We start from the raw sequence: 22,982 nt of genomic DNA, 5'->3' as shown, positions 1-22,982 counted from the left end.
ACCTGACATAAATCAGAGAGAAAAGGCCGTGTTACTGCATCTTGGCAGGAAGCAGCAGCAAGGAGCTAGACCCATTTCAGAATATACCTTGGCTCTCCTTCCCAAGCGGAAATGGAAAACTAAAACAAAAAACACCTTCCTCTCCCATCCCTTTGTAAATGAAAAGCCCCCAACCCAGTGAGTCCTCCCAGTCACGGCAAATGTATCTGTGTAGTACTTGGTGTCATTACTCCGATCACCCATTCATTCTGCATTTCGGCACCCTCTCTGCGTCGGGCACCAGTCTAGACCGAGTGTGCCCTGCGCCCTTAGGTTTTAAAAATATCATCATCCAAGCCTTTCCTAGTCTCTAAAACTCTACCATGGCAGACGACCCATGTTTGGCACCCCTCCCCTTACTTGAGGCTGTAGTAGGACCCAGTAGATGCACATTTGAAGCGAGTCTGAGCTGTAGCTCAGACTCAACCCCTATCGTAGGCCAGCGAAGCCTCAAAGCTGGTATTCCTCTTTTTTGGGCAGAGTGACAGGGAGGGAGGCACTGAAGGACGAGCGCTTGTAGGTTTGTGAGGCACCAAACACAATCAGCAAATTCGTACAGCCATGGAACTCGTCACCGTGTTGTCACCTTCGTGTGGCTTTTTCTTGATTTTCCACAGCCAATCTTTTTCTGAACTTTAGAAATGTTGTTCCTGACCACTCAAGCTCTCAACAACCTAATGCCTGTATGTGGTGTTTTTCAGTAAACTCCCTGTTCATGTCAATAAAGTGTCTCTAAACACTGCTTGCTCTGGTTTTGCTCCACGGTGTGTGTCTGCTACACATACTATGGCTTCTACCTGCCTCCCCAGCCCACATCAATTCCTGAACTCACAATCACTGGATATATGCCCAGAGAATGAAAAATACATTTAATAGTCTAGAATTAAACATACTGTCTCCCTTCTTTCCTTCCCTACCCAAATACAAAGGAATCCAAGAGCCAGAGTGTTCTCACCTGAATGACATCAAGCAAGTTGGTGAGGGGCTCCCAGCAAGGAAGACCTAGTGAAGGGAGGGACCCCACTCCCTTACCAGGTTGGCTAACATTAAGGAAATAAAGCAACGCTGTCCCCCAATGTGTGTCTTCCTAGAAGTGCCAAGGCCCCAAAAGGGAAAAGTTACACAAGAAATTGTCACTGGGATTCAGTCTACCATACACTCCTAGAACAACAATACTACTGATTGATAATGATTAATAATGATATAAAATCATTAATAATGATTAATAATGATATAAAATCATTAACAATGATTATAATAATGATATAAAATTATCTTCATATAGTACTAGCCACTATACTAAGAAACACAGACACACACACATATATTTTATGTTATCTCTAAAATAAACTGAGGCTGGCAGTAACGGTCGGGGCCCAAGGACACAGCTGGTAAATAGTGGTGCTGCGATCTGGACTCAGATCTGATTCCCAAACTTCTCATCCGTTCCACTTCATCAGGCTGCCGCCCTCCCCTGGGAAGGAGGTCCTGGATGCCTGGCTGTGCACGTGTGTCTGTGTGTGTGCCTGTGCACACATGCCTTCAGGGCTTGCTGTGATCACACCTGGGAAGACCAAAGACATCTGGGGCCACGAGGACTAACGAATCAAGCAATGGACACACACCGTTTATTACATGTAGTTCAAGACTTTTGCTTTTAATTCATACTGTACTTCCATGGCTCTGGCTACTTTACATGACGATTTGACCGGAAGCCTTGTTGGTCTCTAGGTACTAGCAGTTAAGTGTTTAGACCTTGCGCACAGCGCCAGGCAAAGTACAGTTATAGCTCCAAATACAGATGGCCAGACAACTCAACTGCAATCAACCTGTGTTCTTTCCCATAATGGCCCAGGGCAGGGGTTGGGGATGCTCCCTCTGCCTCACCCCACCCCCACCCCCATGTCAGGATTCTCCAGGGGCCGCAATGGCCTCGGACCCATCCCTCCCCACCTTGGAGTCTAGGTTGAGTCGGGGGGAAAGCACCATGGGTTTGGGAAGATGATCTGGTCCATGCAGAGAGTGGTCTGGCCCTAGAGTGCAGGACAGAGAAATGTGGGGAGCCACACACTGTCGCTGGCAAAAATGCTTGCTTTTACTCTGCCATCTCAGTGCGTGGCACCCAAGCCCAGGGCCAACTCCCCAGACACAGCCAGCTGTCTTGCCTGGTGCAGAGGCCACCATTTTTTGCTTCTGCAGTGTCTCATCGTGTTGAGAGAAGCAAGGAGGGCCAAGGGGCAGAGGTGACAATGTTCTTTAATGCCTTCACATGTCGGGTACATCGTCTGGCATCAACTCCTCTTGGCAGGCAAAGTGCTTCTCGCCAGCAGCCAAGCCTCCAGTCCAGGCTTCCAGGCCTGCTGAGGACCTCAAGTCGCAACAGAAAACGATGGCCCAGACCCCTGAGCTTCCCCCGGAACGCCAAAACAGGAAGCTGGCTGGGTCCATCGCAGCCACGGCTGGAGCAGGAGTGAGGTAACAAGGCGGGCAGAGAGGTGGGGAGGCGGGGGGCAGCTCTCTGCGCCGTGGGCAAGTTCCTGCTGCACGTCAGGCAAGCAGGGCCGCTAAAAGGTGGCCTTCCAGAAAGTGCTCCTCTCGGACCCAAAAATGCATCTTCTGGAAGAAAACCTAGAGGTGGAGGGGAGTGGGGCCAGCCTGCTGGAAGCTGGGGGATGAGGGTCGGGGGTGTTAAGTGGTGGATGGGATGATTGTCCCACAGCCTAGAGACGAAGGACGGAGGAGGAGAGAGTCAGGAAGAGAGGTCCTCAAGCTTCCTACTGGAGTGGGCAGGTGGAGTCAGGGGGTGCCCTACCACCTGGGGGAAGAGAGGAGAGCGCTATTTCTCCTGGGGGCCCCTAGGGAGGAAGGGCTGGCCTTGGCTGCCCTGAAGAGCTAAAGACACAGCATGGTATGGCGCAGAAAGGATACTTCTGAGACCACACAGTCCAGAAAGATTCTCTCCCTAATCCTTCCTCCAAGATTTCACCCTAGACGTGCTGCCTGCAAACGTATGGACATGGTCAAGCTTGGGTCACAGACAGGGCAATGGAGAGAATCCACTTCTATCGAAGCATTCCTCTTGCGCTTTCTTGGTCCTCCCCCTTCCTTGTAATCCCAAGTTCTCAGTGTCAGCGCTCTAAGGCAACCCAAGGATTTTAGCCAAAGCTTCACACTTAATCCAAACCCCAACAAAGCTGGAGACAAAAGAGAGGTGGTAGAAGCAGGAAGGACTTCTCTCCACCGTTTGCTCTAGCAAGGAGGAGGGAGGATGGACAGACGGATGGAAGGCTTCCCAGCCCAGGGACGGAAGGTGGGCTTAATCCAAGCCAGTGTCCTTGCCACCAGCCTCCTCTTCCCAGCTGAGAGAAAGTCCAAAAGGACGCTTACAAAGTAAGACTAGGCCAACAAAGGAAGAAACACCCTCCTAGGTTAACACCGAGCAATACGGCAAGCTTCATCTTTCTCCCTCTCCCTCCCCCACCCGCCTCTCACTGGACCTCCCTGCCCCTCCTAGTGCGTAAAGAAGATTTAACTACCCTGGATTTCCTGGAACCCAGACCCTGCCCTATGACTCATCTAAACTCCAGGGAGGCTCTAGTCCAGAAGGCTTGTCTTCTCCTGGCAGGGCACCTTCCAAGCTTGAGAAAGCCCAGCCTCGCCAGTCTCTGACCCAGCCTCCAAGATCATGTCAAAGCTAGAATCCACCTTAGGGACAGTCTAGCTCAAGCCCCTCCTGTTACATATGAGGCTCCAGAGGCTCAGAGACCGGGGCTATGTGTGTGGGGGTGTGTGATCTGCCCAACAGCAGAGCCAGGACTCAGGCCCAGGTCCCCTGAACCCCTCAGCTCGCTGCCCTTTCAGAGAGCTCTAAGTTGCTGACCTTGCTGTCCTGGAATGTTATCCCTTTGTCCCAGGGAGTGGGATGGGGGAAAGGAGAGAGTTACAGACATGACTGGCCTCTCCAACACCAGTCCCATCAATTCCCCCCCAGTCAGCAGGAGTAGAGTGCAGACGCGCTGCTGTTCTCACCTGTCTAGAAACGGCAAAATCTTTGAAACTGAGTGCAAGCTCTCGGATGTCTCACCACATGAGTCCTCGCAGAAAGACTCCTATATGACTGAGATCTTACGTGAAAAACGCCAAACAACAACAAAGAAAACAAAACAAAAAAGTGCCCTGGCTGGAAGAAATAACATAAGACATGGTGGTTTTAATGCTCGCTTACGAGCCAGGGCTGCCAGCCACGAGTCACAATATCATTTACGTGTTTCACTCCCAGACTGAGCTGCCAGGGCAGAGGCCCCTTCTCTTTGACAGGTTCCTGAATAAAGGGGAAAAGCTTTTGTTTGGGAGTGAACACAGCTGTTGGTTTTCTCCTGGTTTGAAAATCAAAAAATTACTAGACTAGAAAGCTCTCACAAACGATCCTTGATCCTTAGAAACGAGGCAGGCCGAGAGATGTTCCCCACGTGCACATACTGTCTCCCGGGTTCAAAACCCCAGAAATCAAGAGGGTTCCTTGGACATCCCTCCCTGTCACCTACTCCTTCCTGAGAGGGGCCCGAGAGGTGAAGCAAAAGCCGGACAATTCCGCGTAGCCAGGCCCACTATACCACCTTACTCCCAGCAAAGAGTCCTTTTGAAGTCATCCCAAAGGTCCCAATATGGTACCTTTAATAATTGAATAATTTAAATAAATAAATATGTATGGAATAAATTAGAGAATTTATCACGTGTCCTTTCCTTTCAAAAGTTTCGGGGAATAATTTTGACTTCTGGTTACTCCAACCAGAAAATTCCTAGCAGCCTGCACTGTTTCTCCTTCTTTGGCTCACAGCCCATGAACCCTGACCCTCACCAGGGTCTCCCATTCGAAGTCCCGGACAGGGACAGGGACAGATATGATCTTGAGCCGCTGGCCCGTGGGCATATGCACACTTCACAAGGATTACATGCAACTCCATTTGCTCATATCTCCTTTTCTAAAGAAGGGATATCAACATTCTAGATGACCATTATGGAATCATCTATCTCATCGTACTCCCCCTGGGGGGGATGGCCTGGGTGTGTCTCTTTCTGTCTTCTCATCCTGCCCTTAGGGCAATAATGAGGCCCTCTTCTCAGACAGACTGAAGAGTCAAAAACTTTCTTTAATCGCTAAAGTGGGATGCTCAGGCCAGTCCAAGAGAATACAACATGCTCTTCTTTTGGGCTAGATCAGTGATCAAATCTACCTTTCTTTCCTCTGCCCCTTCCACCAAGGGGTCCACTAGAACAAGTGATCTGGAAGAGCTCTCCTTGCCAAATTGGCATAATCCTTTCCTGATCAAGAATCTCTACAAGCTCTGCCCGGGGCTGGCAGGATTCCTTGGGTCATCACAGGGAGAGATAGTAGTTAGTGTGTGAGGGATGGTAAGCCTGCCCAGATAGGCCATCAGTTCTGAGCCAGCCCCCAAAAGGCCCTAGATGACCCACTTTCCTAACCCATGGTCTCCTTTCTACCCCTTAGTGGTCTCATACCTCTCTGGGGCCAGAGACTAGAGAAGGCGCTGGTTACTCCCTCTGCCAGAACTTCCACTCCCAACTCTCAGAAACAGGGTTTGGAATGGCCCTCTGTGGGGTAGACTCCATCTGGCTTTTTCCTGCCCAAACCTACGCACCTTTGCCAAATCCATTCCCTCCAAGGCTTAGGTCTTCTTTCATGTGCAAAGTGTCTCAGACGGTTGTCTCCCTTGACTAAGCTGGTTCCTCGCTGAGAGGAAATGAGGCTGGCCGCCAGAGTGCTTGGATATAGGTGCTCGCGACCCATAGTAGTTCTGCGGTTAGACCCTACAATTCTTACACGGCTAGTGCATTCACTCTCTCAAACCCTGGAGGCCCTAGAACACACCCTGATTCATCCTAGAAATCAAATGACAGCTCTAAGGGAAGGGGTTAGAGCCACAGACCTGACTTGCTTACAATCGCTAAAGAGGTTTAACAAGATCAAAAATGCTGCCACCCTGACGAATAAACAATGTGCTCTTAGGGCACAGAGGAAAAATAGGGCTTTAGGCACTAAAAAGTGACACTTCACCCAGATCCAGCCTGGGAAAAGACCAGAGAGAAGGGGGGGGAGGGGGGGGAAGTAAGAAATCCCCAGCCCTTATTGGGTCCACACCCCACGCAGGGTAGAGGAAGGTACAGGGGCTGATGGAGGAGAATGCCCTTCAGAACACAGGCCCTCAGGACCTGTGGCTACGAAGCCCAAACCCTCCAGCGCAGCCTCCCCAGCTGTCCCGCCGTCCTCTGCACCTGACTCGCGGTGCACGGCCCACATACAGGGGGCGGCCTCATATGGTAGAGTTTAGCTTGCGCCCTGCTTCTGATGCTTCCTTGTTCCCGAGAGAACACTTGGGGAAGTGTTGGGTGGGGAAGAAAAGATTCTCGTTTATTTTGGAAACAAATCAAAAGGGGATTAGGGAGTGAAGCACCTTAAGCGATGCCCCCTTGAGACTTCTTTTCACGACCCCAGGGTCTTCACAGGCATAACTCTGGCTCCACGTCTCCCTTCTCAGAGCCAAGAATGGCCAGCGAGGGAAAGGGTGGGGACGAGAGGACGGAGAGGAAGAGGCTCAGGGGAGGTGGGTGCTGAGAGGGGGTCCCTGCCCTCCTGGCCCCTCCGCCGGCCAGCACAGGGGGTGGGCCCGCTCCTTCTCCCTGGTACATAGGCATCATCTCTTTTTAAAATCTGTATATAATATATATATTTATATTCTCTCTCTATTTATACATATATATTTATATGGTCTATGTACATGTATTGCACAGGCCTCCTGCAGCTGCCCCCGCTCCTGCCTTGTCAGTGATAGCGGTTCCTCTTCTCTTCACTTTCTGATGTGTAGTCACGGGCCCTGATGCCGTTCTGAAGATTGATGAGGGAGTCCTTCATCTGTAAGACAGGGAAGCCCGCCCCAGCCCGGGTTTGTGCCCTCAGTGGGCTCCTCCATTCAGAGCACCCACCACACCCACGTCTGGCAGGTCCCCCCGCCAGGCCGGGCAGCTAAAGGCAGCAGGCTCCCGAAACGAGGGCCGCTCTCAAGGGACACAGTCTCAGGCTGGAGGGGGACGGCCGATCGAGCCCTGGGAACCCCTGGGGTAAGCGGTGCTGTGTCTCAATGACTTGTGGTCCTTGGTTCACGAAATTAAGAATTCTCTCGAACGTTCTGTTGCCATCAGGACCCGCGTCCGACGCCACTGATCGGTCTACTCACTCGCCTTGGTTTCCCTGTGATCCTGAATACACTGTCCTCCTCTCCTGGTACCTTTGCCACACTGTTCCCCCAGCTCAGACTCCTCTCTTGCCCATTCAACCTCACCCAGCTACTATCAAGGCCCAGAACAACTCCAAACTTTCTCTGGCTCACAGCCATCTCTCTCTCTCCTGGCCTTTCATGGACCCCTCACTAGGGCTCTGCGCTGCAGTCATCTTTAATGGCTTTGTTTCAGCTGTGTTGGGACTGCACTGTCTTATCCTTACCTTGTACACCCCAGGTGCCAAGCAGAAAACTGAGTAGGCTCCTAGCTGTACCCATGTCATTGAATTAACTGAATCTTAACTGAATTTCTTAACCTTCTTTAAGAAATAGATACATCCCACATCACGGGATGAAGTTTACATGGGACAATTCCAGCGGTAGAATCCTACCCTGGTTCTAGGTAAGCTGCCTTGTTAACACAGGACGGTTAACATTTCACAGGTAAACAGTTACGGATTTTGAGAACCTCTGATCTCTCGGCCTAATCTGTCACTTTCGTCTCTTTAGTTCTTCGATATCAGGAGGGATGAAGGGCCCATTAATGTTCTTTTAAAGGGGACAGAACGATGGGAATTCCCTGGCGGTCCAGTGGTTAGGACTACGGTGCTTTCAGTGGCAGGATCTGGGTTCGATCCCTGGTCGGGGAACTAAGATCCCACAAGCCACGCAGCGTGGCACGCCCCCGCACCCCCAACCCCCAAAAAAGGGGGAAAAGAAAAACGAAAAACAAAATCAAGGGAACGGAACGAGACACTGATCTTAATGCTTGTAGAGTCGAGTCTACGAGGCTACAGGTCTGCCTGCCCCAAGCTCCTTCTGAAGGAGACCCACCCTGAATAGAATTCCACAGCTGGAAGGGGACCGGGTCATCCAGTCCAACTACCCCCCGCCTTTAATTCATAAGTCCCTCACCCCACATCATCACATCGCCCTCTGAGCACTTTCAGTCCTTCAAAGCAGCCCGTTCCATTGCTGGACTGCTCTACCCATAAGGAGCGTGCTTTTCGTTGATGACTCAAAAATCCGACTCCCTATAACTTCTGGCCCTAGTTCAGTCCCCTGGAGGTTCACAGCAGCCTAACCCTTCTTCTAGATGCCAGACCCCAACGTCTGAAGACTGGCCTGTGCTGCTCACCCACGCGTCTTCCCTGCTCCTGAGCACATCTTTACTTCTCTCAAGCCTTCCTGATAGGCCAGAGCTTCCAAACTCCTTGCTGTGTTGTCTGCCCTTGTTTGGTTAAAAAAAAAATGCCCTCCTTAAACGTGGCTCCAGTGTTATGCATGACACTCTAAACCCATTAACCTGGATCATGATAGCTGCATCAAAATTCTCTCTCCTTAAATTAGAGCTAAGAAACCAAACCATGAAGGGGAAGTAAAGTTGAATATTAATGAGTGCCTCCCGCGGGCCATCAGACCAAATGCAACAGCAATTTCACGAAGCAATGGTTATAATTCCAATTTTATAAATGAAGGAACCGAAGGTCCCTAATACTAAATCCCTTGCTTGAGGTCACAAAACTAGTCAGTGGCAAGGTTAGGATTCCACCTCAGTCTGATAAAATGAAGCTAACTATTGATTTTGCCCCAGAACGACTTTTTTAAAAAGACGCATCTAGTTTTTCAGAAAGAAAACCGTACCAGGAAGAAGACGTTATGAAAAGGAGACACGGTACCAGCCATCTTCCCAGACTCTCAGCACAGCCCCTGGGGAGGGGCCACGGCCTGGGCGTTGGGTGTCCTGTGCATGTGTTGAGGGCAGGAGGTGGGGGAGGGGAGCACACGTCAAAAGGAGTTGTTAGAAAGACACGCCCTCTGGGAAGAGCAGTCTCTGCGAAAAGGGGGTTATCTCTTTCAAGGCCTGTCAGATTATGGGTTACCAAGAAGAAAAATTAGCTCTCCTTCCATCTAACCTACAGTTTTCCTACTGCAAATCCAATGTGTTATTTCACTGACATAATTTTGGGGAATACACGGGTGTCTCCCACAGCTCGCTCAGGGGTGGCTTTAAAATTAGAACAATGGATGGCCTGGGGGAAGAACGAATGGGAGGAGGGCATCTGGTGGACGATGATGGAGATGGCGCTCTCCTCAGAGCACAGGGCAGGAGTCCCATCTCCGTGAGACCAGGGCAAGGAGGGACGGAGGGGGCATCTCACCTGGTCAAGAAGCATCACTGAGGACTTGATGATCTCCCTCCATTTTTGGAGCTCGGTATCGTGGTACTTTTGCTGGGACTCTAAGAGCTGGGCCCACTCTGTCTGAGACTGGGGTAACCTGTGGGGTAGAAGAAGGGGTACCCCAGCAGCTGCAGTTATGGCCCGTCGACTGTCCTATGCGCCCAGACCCCTAAGGGACAGACAGCCACATCAGAGCGCTCTGTCCTTTGCTCAGTGCCCTGGTTCCCCTGTGCCCCAAATCAGAAGCAGATGGAAACTACAGGGACAGTTTTCAGAGCCTGCCTAGGCACTCATCCCAGAGGGTTATCCCCCGGCCAAGGGCAGTGGGGCCGTCCCAAGGAGACTGGGAAGCAGGAGCCGGGACACAGTACTGGCTGGGGTGAAGGTGGGAGCAAGGGGGAGAGGCCAGGATTACCTGTCCTGGAGCCTCAGACCCTGCCAGGCAGTGAGGGTCTGGGTGGTATATTCCAACATCCAGAGTTTGTAGAAGAGCATCATGTTGAGGACGACCAGCAGCACCAGACTAAGAAGACGACAAGGGGGAAAGCGAGAGCCATGAGCCGGCGTCTGGGGGAGCCCCTCCCTCTCAGAGCCGGGCACTCCCCCGCCCAGGGGCCGCTGTCCTTGACCACTGGGTCACCCGACGCATCACAGGGAGTGGTTAAGTGAGCCAGAGGGATGCAGCGGAGGCGGGGGGCGTGGGGGGGGGAAGAGGGAGAGAGAGAGAAGCAGTGTCATCTGGAGGGGCCAGGAAAGGGCCGTGGAGAGGCGTGTGGGGTGAACGCAACAGAAGGGAGAGACATACAAGTCACCCGGAACCTGGGTGCTGGGGGAAGCGAGGTAAGATGGAGAGGAAAAGAGATGATGGGGTAAAAGAAGCAATCACAGAGTCAGCACCTGAAACAGATCCCAGTGCGAGCAAGGAAGAAAAACAGGGAGGAGGCAGAGGTTAGAAACAGGCTCGTGTGGGGAAGGGGAAGCCCGCTCGACCCGAGGCAGAGAGAAAGTGAGCGTCCAGGACAAAGAAAGGGCAGGAGCAGAGACACAGCAGGATGGGGACATCTAGCAGGAAGGAAGAGGGGCGCGGGGAGCAACTGTACACAGACTCTTAGCACTTCAAGGGTGATCAGTCGAGACAAGGTTCCTCCTACAAACCCAAACCGGGGGAGGAATTCCAGTGGGATTCCCAGCTCTGCCCCGATACGCCTCCCAGATGTTAGCACAACTGCCCGAGAGCTGCCGTCTCCTCCGTGCGCCTGCCACAGCCCTGCACGGGGCACGAGGACCAGTCGAGGCTTCTCAGGGATGGGCTGGAAGTGCTCAGAGTCAGGGAGGTGGCAGGAAAACCAGGGGCCGGGGGACCCAGTGGGGAATGATGAAGAGTCACTGAGGCCTGTGGGAATTCTCTTCTCTTGGCCTCAGTGCCCTAAAGATCATTTTATAACAGAGGTTCGTGGGATGGAGAGATGAAAGCTCTGGGAAAGAGAGGACGCAGACACGCAGAACTGGGCACAAAGCCTGGCTCACTGCTGAAACATCTCAACTTTCAATCAAGTTTCCTAGCTTCACTGAAAGCCAGTTCCTTCAACAGGACAATAATACCTACCCTGCTGAGGTTGTTATGTGCATGGAAGGAATGTACGTGAAGCCCTCCACAAGGAGCAGTTATTTTCATTAAAGGAGGAAGTACAGACACACAGGAAAAAGAATGACAAAAATGGGAAGATAAAACAAATAGATGGAAAGAAGACCAACAAAGAAAGAAAACCTATACTAAGCCTCTGACCTTTCAAAGTGTGTGCTGCATGTGGTGTGTGGTGTGTGTGGTGTGTGTTACTGTGTTTCTCACCTGGGCTTCCAGCACTACGGAAGGCGGCATTCCTTAGAGCAGCAGCTGCAAATCCCTGGGGCTACTCAGCTGTGTTCTCGGGGCTCTCCTGAGTTTTCCACGAGAACTTCTTAATGTTGTACTGAATTTCAATGATACCACCTTTAATTGCATCAGGACGCCTGGACCACCTGAATGCCACTTCCTCAGAGTGTGCTGCACACAATCTTAGTACTTGCGTTTGGGTTTGTGTTTACAGTCCTGTCTGTGCTCAGTGGAGGTCAAGGGACACCCCTGCCTGCTTCCCGAGTGAAGGCTTGGGGGTGGTCTAAACGGAGAAGAGGTGGGAGGCTGGGGTCACCACAGGGCAGGCTTATGGCAGCCGGGGCCTCTAAGACGCAGGGCAACCTGCACTGTACCAGGAGGTTCCACTCACAGGCTGGGAGCAGACCCAATGCCTGGGCCTTCTAGGGTTGAATGACGAGGCCCAATTATCCTAAACTAACAAAGCACCAATGTTTGTTAATATGCTATAAAATTTACTCAGGCCACTGGCCTTCTCTACTAAATAATGACAAAACACAGAGGGAGCTTAAACAGAACTAACCCAAGGTTAGAGTTCTCTGTTGACCAAAATCAACATCAGAGATTTAGTTTTAACAATGGATGAATCACATTAAAACGATGCTGCTAAACATGAATTCTGCTGGCTTTACGGTTGTCCTTGCGTTTAATTGTGTAAAAATAGGTTGGCTTCTTATGCCATAGTCGGAAGACTTTTGCATCTACTTTTATGTTACATATTCAGGTAAGGTTAGCAAAAGAGCCCCCCTCGTGACCCTCAAAGGCCCCTCTCCCTGCGTGGTCCCCAGGTCTGTCCTCAGCCCATTTCCTTCCTCACGCTCCATACTCTCCTCCGATGATCACTCTCATTCCCACCATGGCTCTAACGCTACCGACAATTAAATCTGTAACTGCAGCCTGAACTTCCCTCCTAAGCTCCAGGTCCACATCAAGAAATATCTATCTGTCACATCCGCCTGAACAATCTATGGCAGCTCAGAGACATCGGGAACTGACGGCATCTTCTGTGACAACTTTCCTCTAAGTTCCAGGTTTCTGTCCATGACACAACCATCTACAGGCACGCAGATCAGGAAGGCCTCTTCCTTCGCTACGTAACCAGGTGTAAGGAGCCTTCACCTTCGGGGCCCTCTCAGCCCCAGGAGGCCCTCATCTCAGTGTGACAGCCCCTCCCGCCGAGATCACTGCCGTTTACTCCTGTTGGCCCCCACTGCCTCCAGTCCGTTCTTGTCTAGCCCATGCCCCATACTGCCATCTGAGTGATATATATTTTTTTTTTTTAAGTGTAAATCCAACCATGTCAGTCCAGGGCTTCCTTCCCAGATTCCTGTGGGCAGAGCTGTGCCCCTGCTTCTGCAATCCTGAACAATACTTTAGTGAAGGCATGAAGGGCTGGGGGTGGGGTGGGAGTCACAGAAGCAGGACAGAGCTACGCACAGTCTAACGCCTGGTGCACACCTGGTAGAGCCAGCGTCTGGGCAGCTCCTGAGCACCCCCCAAGCTATGCCGCCACGTCTCACAGCACAGCCCAGGCAGGAAGGGCTGGGCAGCCAGGCAGTGGGCCCGGCCAAGCGGAGGAGCTGTCTGTACTTAGCTGTCCAAGCTGCTCCTACTCAAGGTTTACCAAAGTCCTGAGCAGGCTCTGGGCTCACACTTCAGAAAGCTGTCTTCCCATCTACACCCTCATGTTTCTCAACGAACTTGCTCCCTGGCCCAGCATCCTTCTGCGCAAGTTACTGAGCCCACAGCTTTACAGCATTATGGCAGTGATCATACACGGCTTATATTAAAATAAGCATACACTTTTCCTGGACTCTAGTCATCGATTGTGTCCGGCCACCCTGCCAAAGGGTGGGCCCCGTAAGTGCACAGTCCCGACGCCTGGCACAGAGCAGACACCCAGAACGTCTGTCACAAACAAATGAATGGGCTCCTAAAATGCTCTGTGGCATCTCTATGTTAGCATTTATTCAACAGTGTAGCAACTGTGAATCTCCTGTCTGTTTGACCCACTTGAAATTGAGCTCCTGAAGGGCATGGAGGCTGCATGCAGCATTTTCTTCTGAATCCTGAAGGCCTAGCATACAGTAAGTGCTGAGTAAAACAGAGAAAAAGCAGCAAAGAGGCAAGGAAGGACAGATAGAGCAACCGATCTGGAGAGGGACTAGAGGAGAGGGCAAAAACCAGGGCAGCAGCGAGGGTGTTCGGATGCCTGAGGAAGACAGACGGGGAGGAGGTGGCAGGTAAGAAAGGAAGGCGGCCGGGGCAGGGCGGGGGAGGAGAGCCGGAGTCCCTTACACACAGCTGATAACCAGCAGTAGCTTGGACACACTCTGCAGGTGGAAACCATTGGGGCTGTCCTCGGGGATGTGCCGTGTCTGCGTGGAACCTGTGGGGAGAAGGAACGAGGTCATCACCACGTGGTCCGCCAGCCCACCAACGACCGATGTGATGCTGGTCACGCACAGAACTGCCCGTGACACTGTCGTGGCAACGATGCGAGATGTGGACCCGGCCCTCAGGGAAGGGAAGCTCCTGGAGGGCAAGGGGGACAGGAAAGTGACCGAACAAATGAGAAAGTCACCTGACCTCTGTAGCTAGGACATGCAGGTGCAAGACAAAGCGACCTGCAGCCATGGAAGGGAAACAGCACTGGGCTGGGACCAGAGACAGCTTTCAGCTCTGGCTTCATCCATAACTGGCCGCGGGACGTTGAGTGAGTCGCGTAATCCACTGAGGGTCAGTTTATTCGAATGCCAAGTTAGCCAGGAGTCCTGTATGTAAAGCTCACGAACAACGTGGGAGCGCCCTGGCTGAAGCCAGGGGAGGGACAAGGAAGGCTGGCGCCCTCCTCCTTCCCCTGCCCTGCCCCACCCAAATCTGATGAACATCCGGGGAAGTGCAGAGCACAGACTGAAAATCCCTTGCTGCATGTTTCCGCGACCGAGCAGAGACAGGAGGTTGTGAATGGCTGGATGGGACGAGGGAGCCCCACTGCCTGGCAGGGGCCCAAGGAGGGGGCTGCCTCGCACTCCCTGACCTTTGTGTCATGCGGTAACCCTGGGGGCTGAGCTTTGGCTTCTCCCTGGAGCATGTCCCAAGAGCTCGGAAGCTGCAGGCCTGAGCCGAGGCATGCAGGGAGCCGTGGAGCTCAGGGAACATGGAGGCAGAAACCCAAAGGCAACTTCTGTTCAGCAGAGCACACAGGGGGGTTCAGCAAGGGCTGAGGAGCTTAAGGGCAAAGGGAAATGGCAGAGCATCCGGAGCCTCAGATGTAACGAGTCGTGAGCCAATTATACACAGTCCACGCCAGGCTGCAAAATGAGCACGCCTGTGCGCCCGGCGTAGGCACGCAGCTCCCGCCCACAGCCCTGAGCCACGCCTCCCCGGCCCCCACCCGCGCACACCTGCCACGTGCTTGATCCTGTGGCCCACATCTTCATCGGTGGGTGTGGTCACGGGGCTCATCACCTCTTCCAGGTGGGGCACCCGCAGGTGGGCATGGGGACGCTTCCTCCTCCGCACCGACGGGGCCTTACTGGCCTTCTCCTTGGGAGACTGTCTGTGCAGCTCAGCCAGGTAGGTGCTCTCCGTTTTGGTCAGCTCGCTCTCTGTCAGGGTCAAAAGGCCACATCAGAGGACATCCGCCCCTACCTCCAACCCAGCACACTGGCCTCCAAAAGCAGCTGTCTACTCCTAGCCGAACCTTCTCTAAGGGGACCATTTTCCCCTATTGTACTCTGGGATGTTGCCTGGGAGGGCGGGGATCCCTCAGGGATGCCCGTGAGCCCCAGGAAATACCCCTGGGACCCAGCCCAGCCCAAAACCCTCTCTGGGTCGTTCAACAGTGTGTAGAGACAAAGGCTCCCAACGTGCACCCTCACGTATGCAATCTGGGGCACGTCACGTTTCCCAGTGGACGCCTTCTCGGGCTACTTCCTTCTCATAACAGCATCACCACCAGTGAGCCCGGATCTCAGGCTCATTTTGGGGGGGGTGGTCACGGATCCCTTCATGACGACGATCTCATGAAGGTCACAGTCAGAGCCTCTTCAACGTGCATACGTTCACACACGTGCTGAACTTTGCATCCGTTTCTGGGGCAGACTCAGGTACCCCGTGAGGCCCGCTCACTGCCCCCGTCTCTCCCCGTGCCCCGTGACTCTCAGGCCCTGAACGGTGACAGCGGAACGGTTCACCCAGCACCAGGGACGGTGCTCACCCAAGTGGCGGAAGTAGTCCTCCAGCCCACTCCAGAAGTTCTTCTCGATGAACGTTTTCACCAGTCCCCAGGGCTGTTTTCGATAGCGCAGCTCTGTGGAGACCCTGAGAAACAAGCCACAGACTAGATCAGCCGTTTGCTAGGCGGACCTGCCTCTGCTGGGAAAAGGAAACTTCAGGTTTAAGGCCGAAGCAGCTTCACATGGGTGCTGCCCTTTACAAGTTAAAAAAAAGCCCCTTCACATCCACATCACCTGACCTCCCTGGCCACCCCCTGAGGTAGGTGAAGCTAGTGGATTTACCCTCCTTTCATAGAAGAGAAAACTGAGTCTTAGAATTTGTAAGCGGACCAAAGATTAACAAGAAGGGCTCTGACTCCAAGCCCACAGCTCGCTCATGATGCCACTCGGCCTCATCCCAGGAGGGCTCCGGATGGCGGGCAGCCTGCCGGCCCCAGGGCCCTTCTCTCCTTCTCCAGAGACTTTTAGCCCCGGGCAGGCTCTCGGGCTTCGCGGCTTCCACCTCTAAGGGCTTCATCAGCTCCTGGCCTGGCCCCTGCCTCTCCACCCTCCCCGGGACCTCGCCAGCTCCTGCTCTGTCCCCCGCACTCTGTCCCCGTCGTGGGCACCTCCGCTGTCCCGTCCCTGCAGCATCACCTTCTGCTGCTGCACAGTCACGCTGCTCTGCCTCTCCTGAAGGTGCACTTTCATCGGTTACTAGATGCTCCCAGTTTACGCTCCCCACGTTCAAGGCTCCCTGCTCTGTCCTCAGGAGGAAGAAGGGACCTCACCCCCAACCCTGGTCCGACGTGTGTGTGTCCACGGCCACGTCACCCCCACCCAGCAACTCTTCCCTGGATTGAAGGTGGGCACCTCTCTGTAAAGGTCTGTCTGGAGAAAGCTTCGTCCCTTTTCAAGGTGTGGGTACTCAGATCTTCCCGATTCCCCAGAGACCTCTCGCAGCCTTTCACCAAACTCCTATTTTATTTGAACGTGAGTGAATTTCTGCTCCGTATAACCAGAAGAACTGGCTCTAAGGTACAGGTACACGATCGGTTATTTTCAAATGGGTGTGTGTCTTGGCTTTTCAGTCAGACTACAAGCTTCACAGAATGTTAGGGTCTAAATTTCTTCCTTCCTTGAATGCACGTCACAGTGCCCAGGACAGGACTCGACCCACAAACGGCATCTAACTAATCATTCAATCAACCTTTTCTGACTCTGCTGTGTGCAGGCCCCGTGCTGGGTGCTGGGAACACAGTGGTGTGTGGACTGGGACTCCTGCCGGCCAGGATGGCCGGAGCTGCCACCCAGGGAGACACATGTGCAGGAACTCGCAACAAGCCCCGCACCCAGCAGGGTGGGAAGGGCAGAGACTTGTTTTTCTGAGACCTGGATTTCAGCACTTTTGACTCTTGGAAAAGTTACTGAGCTTGTATGATCCTCAGCTTTCTTATCTGAAAAGTGAGGATAAACCCACCTCCTTGGGTTATTCTAAAGAACCAGCTCTTGGAGGTGAAGTACCTACACAGTATCTTATAAACTGCAGACAACCACTAAAAAGCAGTGGTTGTAAAAGTTTTACTAAAGGGACACATAGAGGGGTAAAGGGAACACATGGTGGAGAGAAGCATGAACCGTCAGGATGGGCGGGGGGGCGGGGGTCTCGGAGGCTCCGGAGAGGAGACAGAATAAAGGCTGAGGCAGCAGCCGGTACACCCAGCCTCCCCCTCGTCCCCAGGAGCACATCCACGCTTTCTGCTGCAAGCTCCCCCAGGTGCACAAGGAACTTGCTCCGCACCCGCTCGGCCGTAGAGACAGCACCTGAGTCGACTCTTGTTCCGGGCCACGCGGGTGAGAGTGTAGCGGTTGATGGTGTAGAAGTAGTCGTGATACGGCACGTCGTGCGTGAGGACCTCGGCGTCGACCACGTAGCACTCGCTCTCCTGGCTCGCCTTGTACATGGTCTGTGGGGAGGAAAGGGTCGTGGGACGAGGCTGACGAGCAGCAAGACGGGAAAAGCTCCTCCTTCCTAACCTCCCCAGCCCACCCCCAACTTCTGAACGGGGACCCAGAACCACGGGAAACGGCAGCATCTAGGCATGTCAAATGCCACCGTTTCAGGGCTAAACAACACCGTCACCCAGACACTCCTTGCTGACGTCTCTCCTGAATCCTCCACGACAGAACAGAGGCTTCTCCAGCCCGCCCTTACTGGCCTCTGCCCGGGGCTCACCTGTGTCTCCCTGACAGTGGCAGTTTTGGGAGCCAGAGGGTTGGTGAGGGTGATGGTGTAAAGAATCACTCGGCTCTGGTTTCCATTGTCTTCCTTCTTCCACGGATGGAAGATGATATCTGAGGGGAGAGAGGAGCCGTGGGATGACGGAGGGAGAGAGGCGTGCCATCCCCACATCTGAACGTCCCCTCCAGTGCCCTCCTCTTGACCGTACTGACTGCCGACTGGCCCCCAAAAGGAAGCCAACGGGAGCCTGAGGGCCGGGGGAGGAGGGTGAGAGGAGGGGGCGTCAAAGCAGAAAGAAGCTCATTGTAGCATGGCCGAAATCCTACACAGGGCCCCACAATGTTGATTGTTCCGGGGCTCGGGCAGGAGGTCCTGGGGCCACCTACGGGGGAGCTGGCAACACTGGAGTTACTGTGATGAGGGCCTGGGATCCTTGGGACCAAGCCCTCTGCTCCGAGGCACGACCTCCCCGTGCCCTCGGCTCTCCCCTCCTCCTGGCAGAGGGCTTCGCCGATGCCCAAGGGCTCTTCCACAGACCCGGACCCCGAGCAGCCCTGCCGGTCCCTGTGGTGCGGCAGGGGCAAGGGGCACACAGGTGCCAAGCATCAGCTCTGAGAGCTTGAGGTATGAATCCCAGCTGGGCCCCTTCCTATCAGCTGCATGACCTTGGGCGTCTAATAATGGTCTGAGTTTCAGCGTCCTCACTGGTACCGTGGGGATCACAACCCTGGCACACAGGGCAGGCTGGAGGACTGAATGAGACAGTGTAACGGGCCTGGCGGACAGCAGGTGCCGACAGGACGTGGTGGCTGCTACTCTCTACTAGATGGTGAGCCCTGGCGGATCCTGTTCACCGCCGAGCCTTTGGGGCCCGGCACCAAGGGTCTGGGCACCACGGGCGAGCGTACAGCCGCGGTGGCGCGGGGAGGAGTAGCCCGCAGGGCCCCGAGGAGCTCCGGCACCGCGTGAGGCCACAAAGGAGGCGCCCCGGGCCATCAGGCGGCCTGGAAAAGGAGGGCGCTTGGGAGGAGATGAAAGGAGAGGGGACAGAGCGGGAAGGGGTGGGAGGCACCAGCCCCGGGAGGGACGGACCTGAGAAGCGTCGCTGTTCCATGAAGTCCCGCTGGAAGGGCGAGTCGGTGAACAGGAGGTCGTACAGCTTGTCCACGCTGAAGTTGAAGACTTCATTCACGTACTGCCGGCCACTCAGGTCCTCGTAGAAGGCCTGGACCTCCCCTGCAGAGAGGATGAGGAGGGAGACAGGGAAGGTGAGGGACACCTCAGGGACACCCCCAGAGCACCCTCTGTGGCTAATGTGGGAACGGCCACCAAGGCTCAAAGGAGGCCGTGGGGTGGGGCAGCGGGGCCCTGGCCTCCGCCGTCCGTGGCTTTGCGTCAGCCGGCCTCCTTCCTCAGCGGGCGTGCACGTTATGGACGCTATAGCTTTACAAAGAGTTTGGGAATGTGCTATTTGCCTTTACACTCTCAAGCCTTCCTAATTAAAGTGATCTTAGACCAAAGTCTAAATAGGTGACTACTTCCTGGGCTTGCCGGAACCCAGAGGATCAGTTATCAAGAGTCTGTAAATTAAACCACAATTGACAGCAAATGTCATCGCAACCCATGGCACTGGTGTGTCCAGGGACGCTGATGAATCTGTTTTTACAAAAGCTTCTGAGGCTGGTCTGGTCTGCAGGGCCGTGATCTCTGCACAAGGTCTGCTCTCCTTCCATAAGGCAGCCTATACCCCCTTCAAAAAATTTCTTTTTCTACAGGAGAGAGTTTCTGAGTACAGGTGAGTTGCTCAAACCCTGGCATTCCTCTTGAGCCCTCGGCACCCCACAGGCCCTAATTACTGCCCCTGCAGGGGCTGTTATCTGATCTCAAGAAGAACGCTGCCATTTCTGGCATCCCTGTGACCCTGAGAAGGCCAGAGGGGAATTCACGAGCATCCTGGAGCGTCCGTGAGCACGACTGCAGGATCAGGGCTGTGGCGCACAGCTCGGGTGCACTTCGCAGTTTACACGACGGCACCCCGGTTCTTAGGCGGTGCCCACCTGCGCAGTCCTTTGCACCGACCCTGCACCCGAAATGGCAGTGGGCAAGCCCACCACAGGTGAGAATACCCCTACAGGTGACTCGCAGGAGACCGTCCACAGGTGGGTAAGTGAGCACTGTCTGCACAGCCTTGCGAGTCAGAACCCACCACCAACTCAAAGGAGGTAAGCCATCAACCATACTCCTGAACACTGAGGATCTGGCCTGGAATGTCAGCGGCAGCGAGTTCCCGAGGGAGGGCTAGACGCCAACCCTACGCAGGAGGGAAGTAAGAAGCTACCCACTTAGAAGTATGAGAGAGAAGGGCCGTCTCCTCAGTCTGTCTGACCAGGCAACAGTCTAGGTCCGAAATCCCCATGCTGGAGCCACCGAAGCAAGTGTCTGTTAAAACGTGTTTCCAGGGCCAGCAGACTAGCACTTTGCTTGTGGCGTATACGTGTAAACACTGTGAGGGGCAGAGTTGCAGGGCACGCCGGTGCCAACAGGGGGCACATGGAGTGACGGACTAAATGGCAGACAACCTAAGACAACACCGTAAAGCAATCATACTCCAAGAAAGATGTTTAAAAAAAAAACTGAAAAAAAAAAAGACAAAGACAAATATAAAACGACAAGGATACTACGGTGAGGGCCTGAAAAAAGGGATGTTTGCTAATCACAAGTGCACCTTTTTTAAAAGAGCTGTTTTACCCACCCACCCTTCCGCCAGGAACCCAGACTGACTCCAGCCTCCATATGGGAACATCCGTTAAGCCTTCAAAATGTGTGGAGACAGGAAGTGCCATTCTGCCCCCGCTGCCAGACGCCCACCTTCGTCGTGGGTGTCGGAAGAGTCACTGAGCTCGGTGGGGATGTCCTCGTTGTCGTTGAAGTCTAGCGAAGGGGAGTTCACGGGCGCGATGATCTCAATCTTCTCCCCGATGATGCTGTCGATGGCGAGCTCCTTCTCCAGGGACCCGTCGCCCTCCAGCACCTCCTCCTCCAGGGGCAGGCCGTCAAACTGGGGTGGGGACAGAGCGGTCAGCCTGGTCTACTCTCCAAGAGGGAGTCAGAGAGCTGGCCACGGGAGCCCACACGTTCAGAACGCAGCTGCTCGGGGGCTGGGCTGTGGGGGTCAGGGGTCTCCCCAGCTCTGCCGGGGAGGACAGGACACAGCACAGGGCCCTGCCCTTCTCCTGACACCAAGCCCCACGCGTGGGCAGAGGCAGCTCCGTAGTCCAGCTCCTCTCCTGGGGCCAGGCCTCCACCGTCCTGTAACGACGTGGGCCTGCCTCCAACTAGTGCCCTGTTTTCTGAGAGGTTCAAAAGGCTTCCTAAGCAGTTTTTGATTCATTCTCCCATTAGCCCTGGGAGGGAATGGGTACAACCCTTTACATTTTAAAGTCAACCTCTGAGACAGAAAATGGAGATAGGCATCAAATGGATGACGCTTTCATTCTAAGGCCAAGTGGTCTGACCCCTAAGCCACTGGAATACAAGGCTCCCTTTTCTGGGAACCCTTTCTTCTTCCTGCCAGCTCACACCCAGACACTTCCCTCACCAAGCTTCTATCCCCTCTACAACCAAGTCCCAGAGGACAGTCCTTCTTATACATTTCTGTCTCTTCTGCAAAGTCTAGCACAGCAGGAAGATAAACCGGAGTGTCGACGCCAGGAGCTCCGTCACGATTTACGGAATGAATGAACAGAGAGCAGTTCTGCAGTCCTCTCTGCATGTACAGCTTTGACTTTAGATCGAGGCAGTGAAAAAACAAAGACCTGGAATAGTTCTCCACCAGTGGGCTGACCACAGCAGCCCACCAAGAGCAGAGCTCACACAGCGGACTTGAAATGGTTCTCATCTGCTCCGAAGCCAAACAAAACCTGGAACCCGAAGCACCAAGAACCCAGCTCTGGATTCTACACTCATCTGAATGCAGAGAGTCCCTCTGCCCAGGATGCCGCCCTGCGTAAACTGACCACAGTGTAACCAACCTCCCCTCCACCTGCTCCCCAGGTTGGGGTCCCGTGGAGTTAACAAGGCTGGGAAACACCGCCACTGGATTGGGTGGAAGCAAAGGGCTCCCCGCCCGTACCGAGACGGGCGCTTCGCTGCTCCCCGTGGATGTCAGCGTGCTGTTGGTGATGGACTTCTTGGGCAGCTGTGGACTGGCATCCGGCTTGGTCTCTATGCTGCTTTTGGAGGAGCTGTCATTCACTTCATTCTCCTCTACAGGGATCTCCTCACAGTAGCTGAAAAGAGACAGTGTGAACCCACGTTAGCCTCAGTGGCCAAGGCGGCAGACTCACAAGAAACTCACACCCACCGATCCATCCAAAACTATGGGCTTTCCTGCTTCTTTGCTCTGTGCGTGACCTTCCGCAAACCTCTCGCTGCCCCTGAACTGCTCTCCTAAAACCTCCTTCCCACCTGACACCCCCTCCCCATGGTAAAATTCTGTCCCCAAACTCACCTTTTCTAGGCACCCTCCTTAGATTTATCCCCACCTAAATAAGAAAACTGTCTTAAACTTTCTTTTTCCATTGGCTTCCCATCCCACCCCAACCTGACCATGTGAATCAGACATCCGGGCTCCGAGCACACATCTGATTTCCCACAGTGACCAGGACAGGACTCTGGACATGAGTGCCCTTCGAGGGGACCTGCCCAGATTCTGGATCATAACTAGCAAACTTCTCTGCATTGCACACCTGAGGAAAAACCCTCCTTGAGATAAAGGCAGGTGCCCTTCTGCGGACAACTTCAGGGATGCCATCGGAGCCTCCCCCAAGGGAGAAATCGTCATCACCGTCGTCATCGGCATCTAATTTATACTTTACATGTGACCTCATCTGGACGCGTAACAACTCGGAGTAAATCATTCCATGCGTTTCAGAGATTATCAAGTAGATATTCACAGAGGCTAAGTGATAACTACTATTAAGTGTCAGAAGTGGTACCTGAGCCCTGGGCTATGCACCACACGTTTGACGTTCTTTCCTTGCTGTCCATTCCTCTTGCCTCTCACATGACCACCAAGCCTCTACCTTCCAA

The 22,982-nt window shown here is 53.7% G+C and overlaps 1 protein-coding gene across 13 annotated transcripts in view; it reads right to left on the bottom strand.

Moving 5' to 3' along the window:
- Positions 1-3,490: 3,490 nt before the first annotated feature.
- The window catches only part of GRAMD1B (GRAM domain containing 1B), a 247,550-nt gene continuing 228,058 nt past the window's right edge, over positions 3,491-22,982 (bottom strand). For all 13 annotated transcript variants that reach the window (XM_079930629.1, XM_079930631.1, XM_079930622.1 and 10 more), the window contains 11 exons: positions 22,024-22,180; positions 20,760-20,949; positions 18,984-19,127; positions 17,886-18,004; positions 17,474-17,616; positions 15,652-15,755; positions 14,837-15,040; positions 13,728-13,818; positions 9,933-10,040; positions 9,497-9,614; positions 3,491-6,970 (listed from right to left, as the gene is read on the bottom strand). In XM_079930629.1, the coding sequence (XP_079786755.1) occupies positions 6,881-6,970; positions 9,497-9,614; positions 9,933-10,040; positions 13,728-13,818; positions 14,837-15,040; positions 15,652-15,755; positions 17,474-17,616; positions 17,886-18,004; positions 18,984-19,127; positions 20,760-20,949; positions 22,024-22,180 (1,468 nt within the window). In that variant the 3' untranslated portion in view covers positions 3,491-6,880. The remainder of the gene's footprint in view (positions 6,971-9,496; positions 9,615-9,932; positions 10,041-13,727; positions 13,819-14,836; positions 15,041-15,651; positions 15,756-17,473; positions 17,617-17,885; positions 18,005-18,983; positions 19,128-20,759; positions 20,950-22,023; positions 22,181-22,982) is intronic.

Source organism: Stenella coeruleoalba (assembly GCF_951394435.1).
Source record: "Stenella coeruleoalba genome assembly, chromosome: 8".
Lineage (NCBI taxonomy): Eukaryota > Metazoa > Chordata > Mammalia > Artiodactyla > Delphinidae > Stenella > Stenella coeruleoalba.
This window is presented reverse-complemented; position numbering and strand designations above follow the sequence as displayed.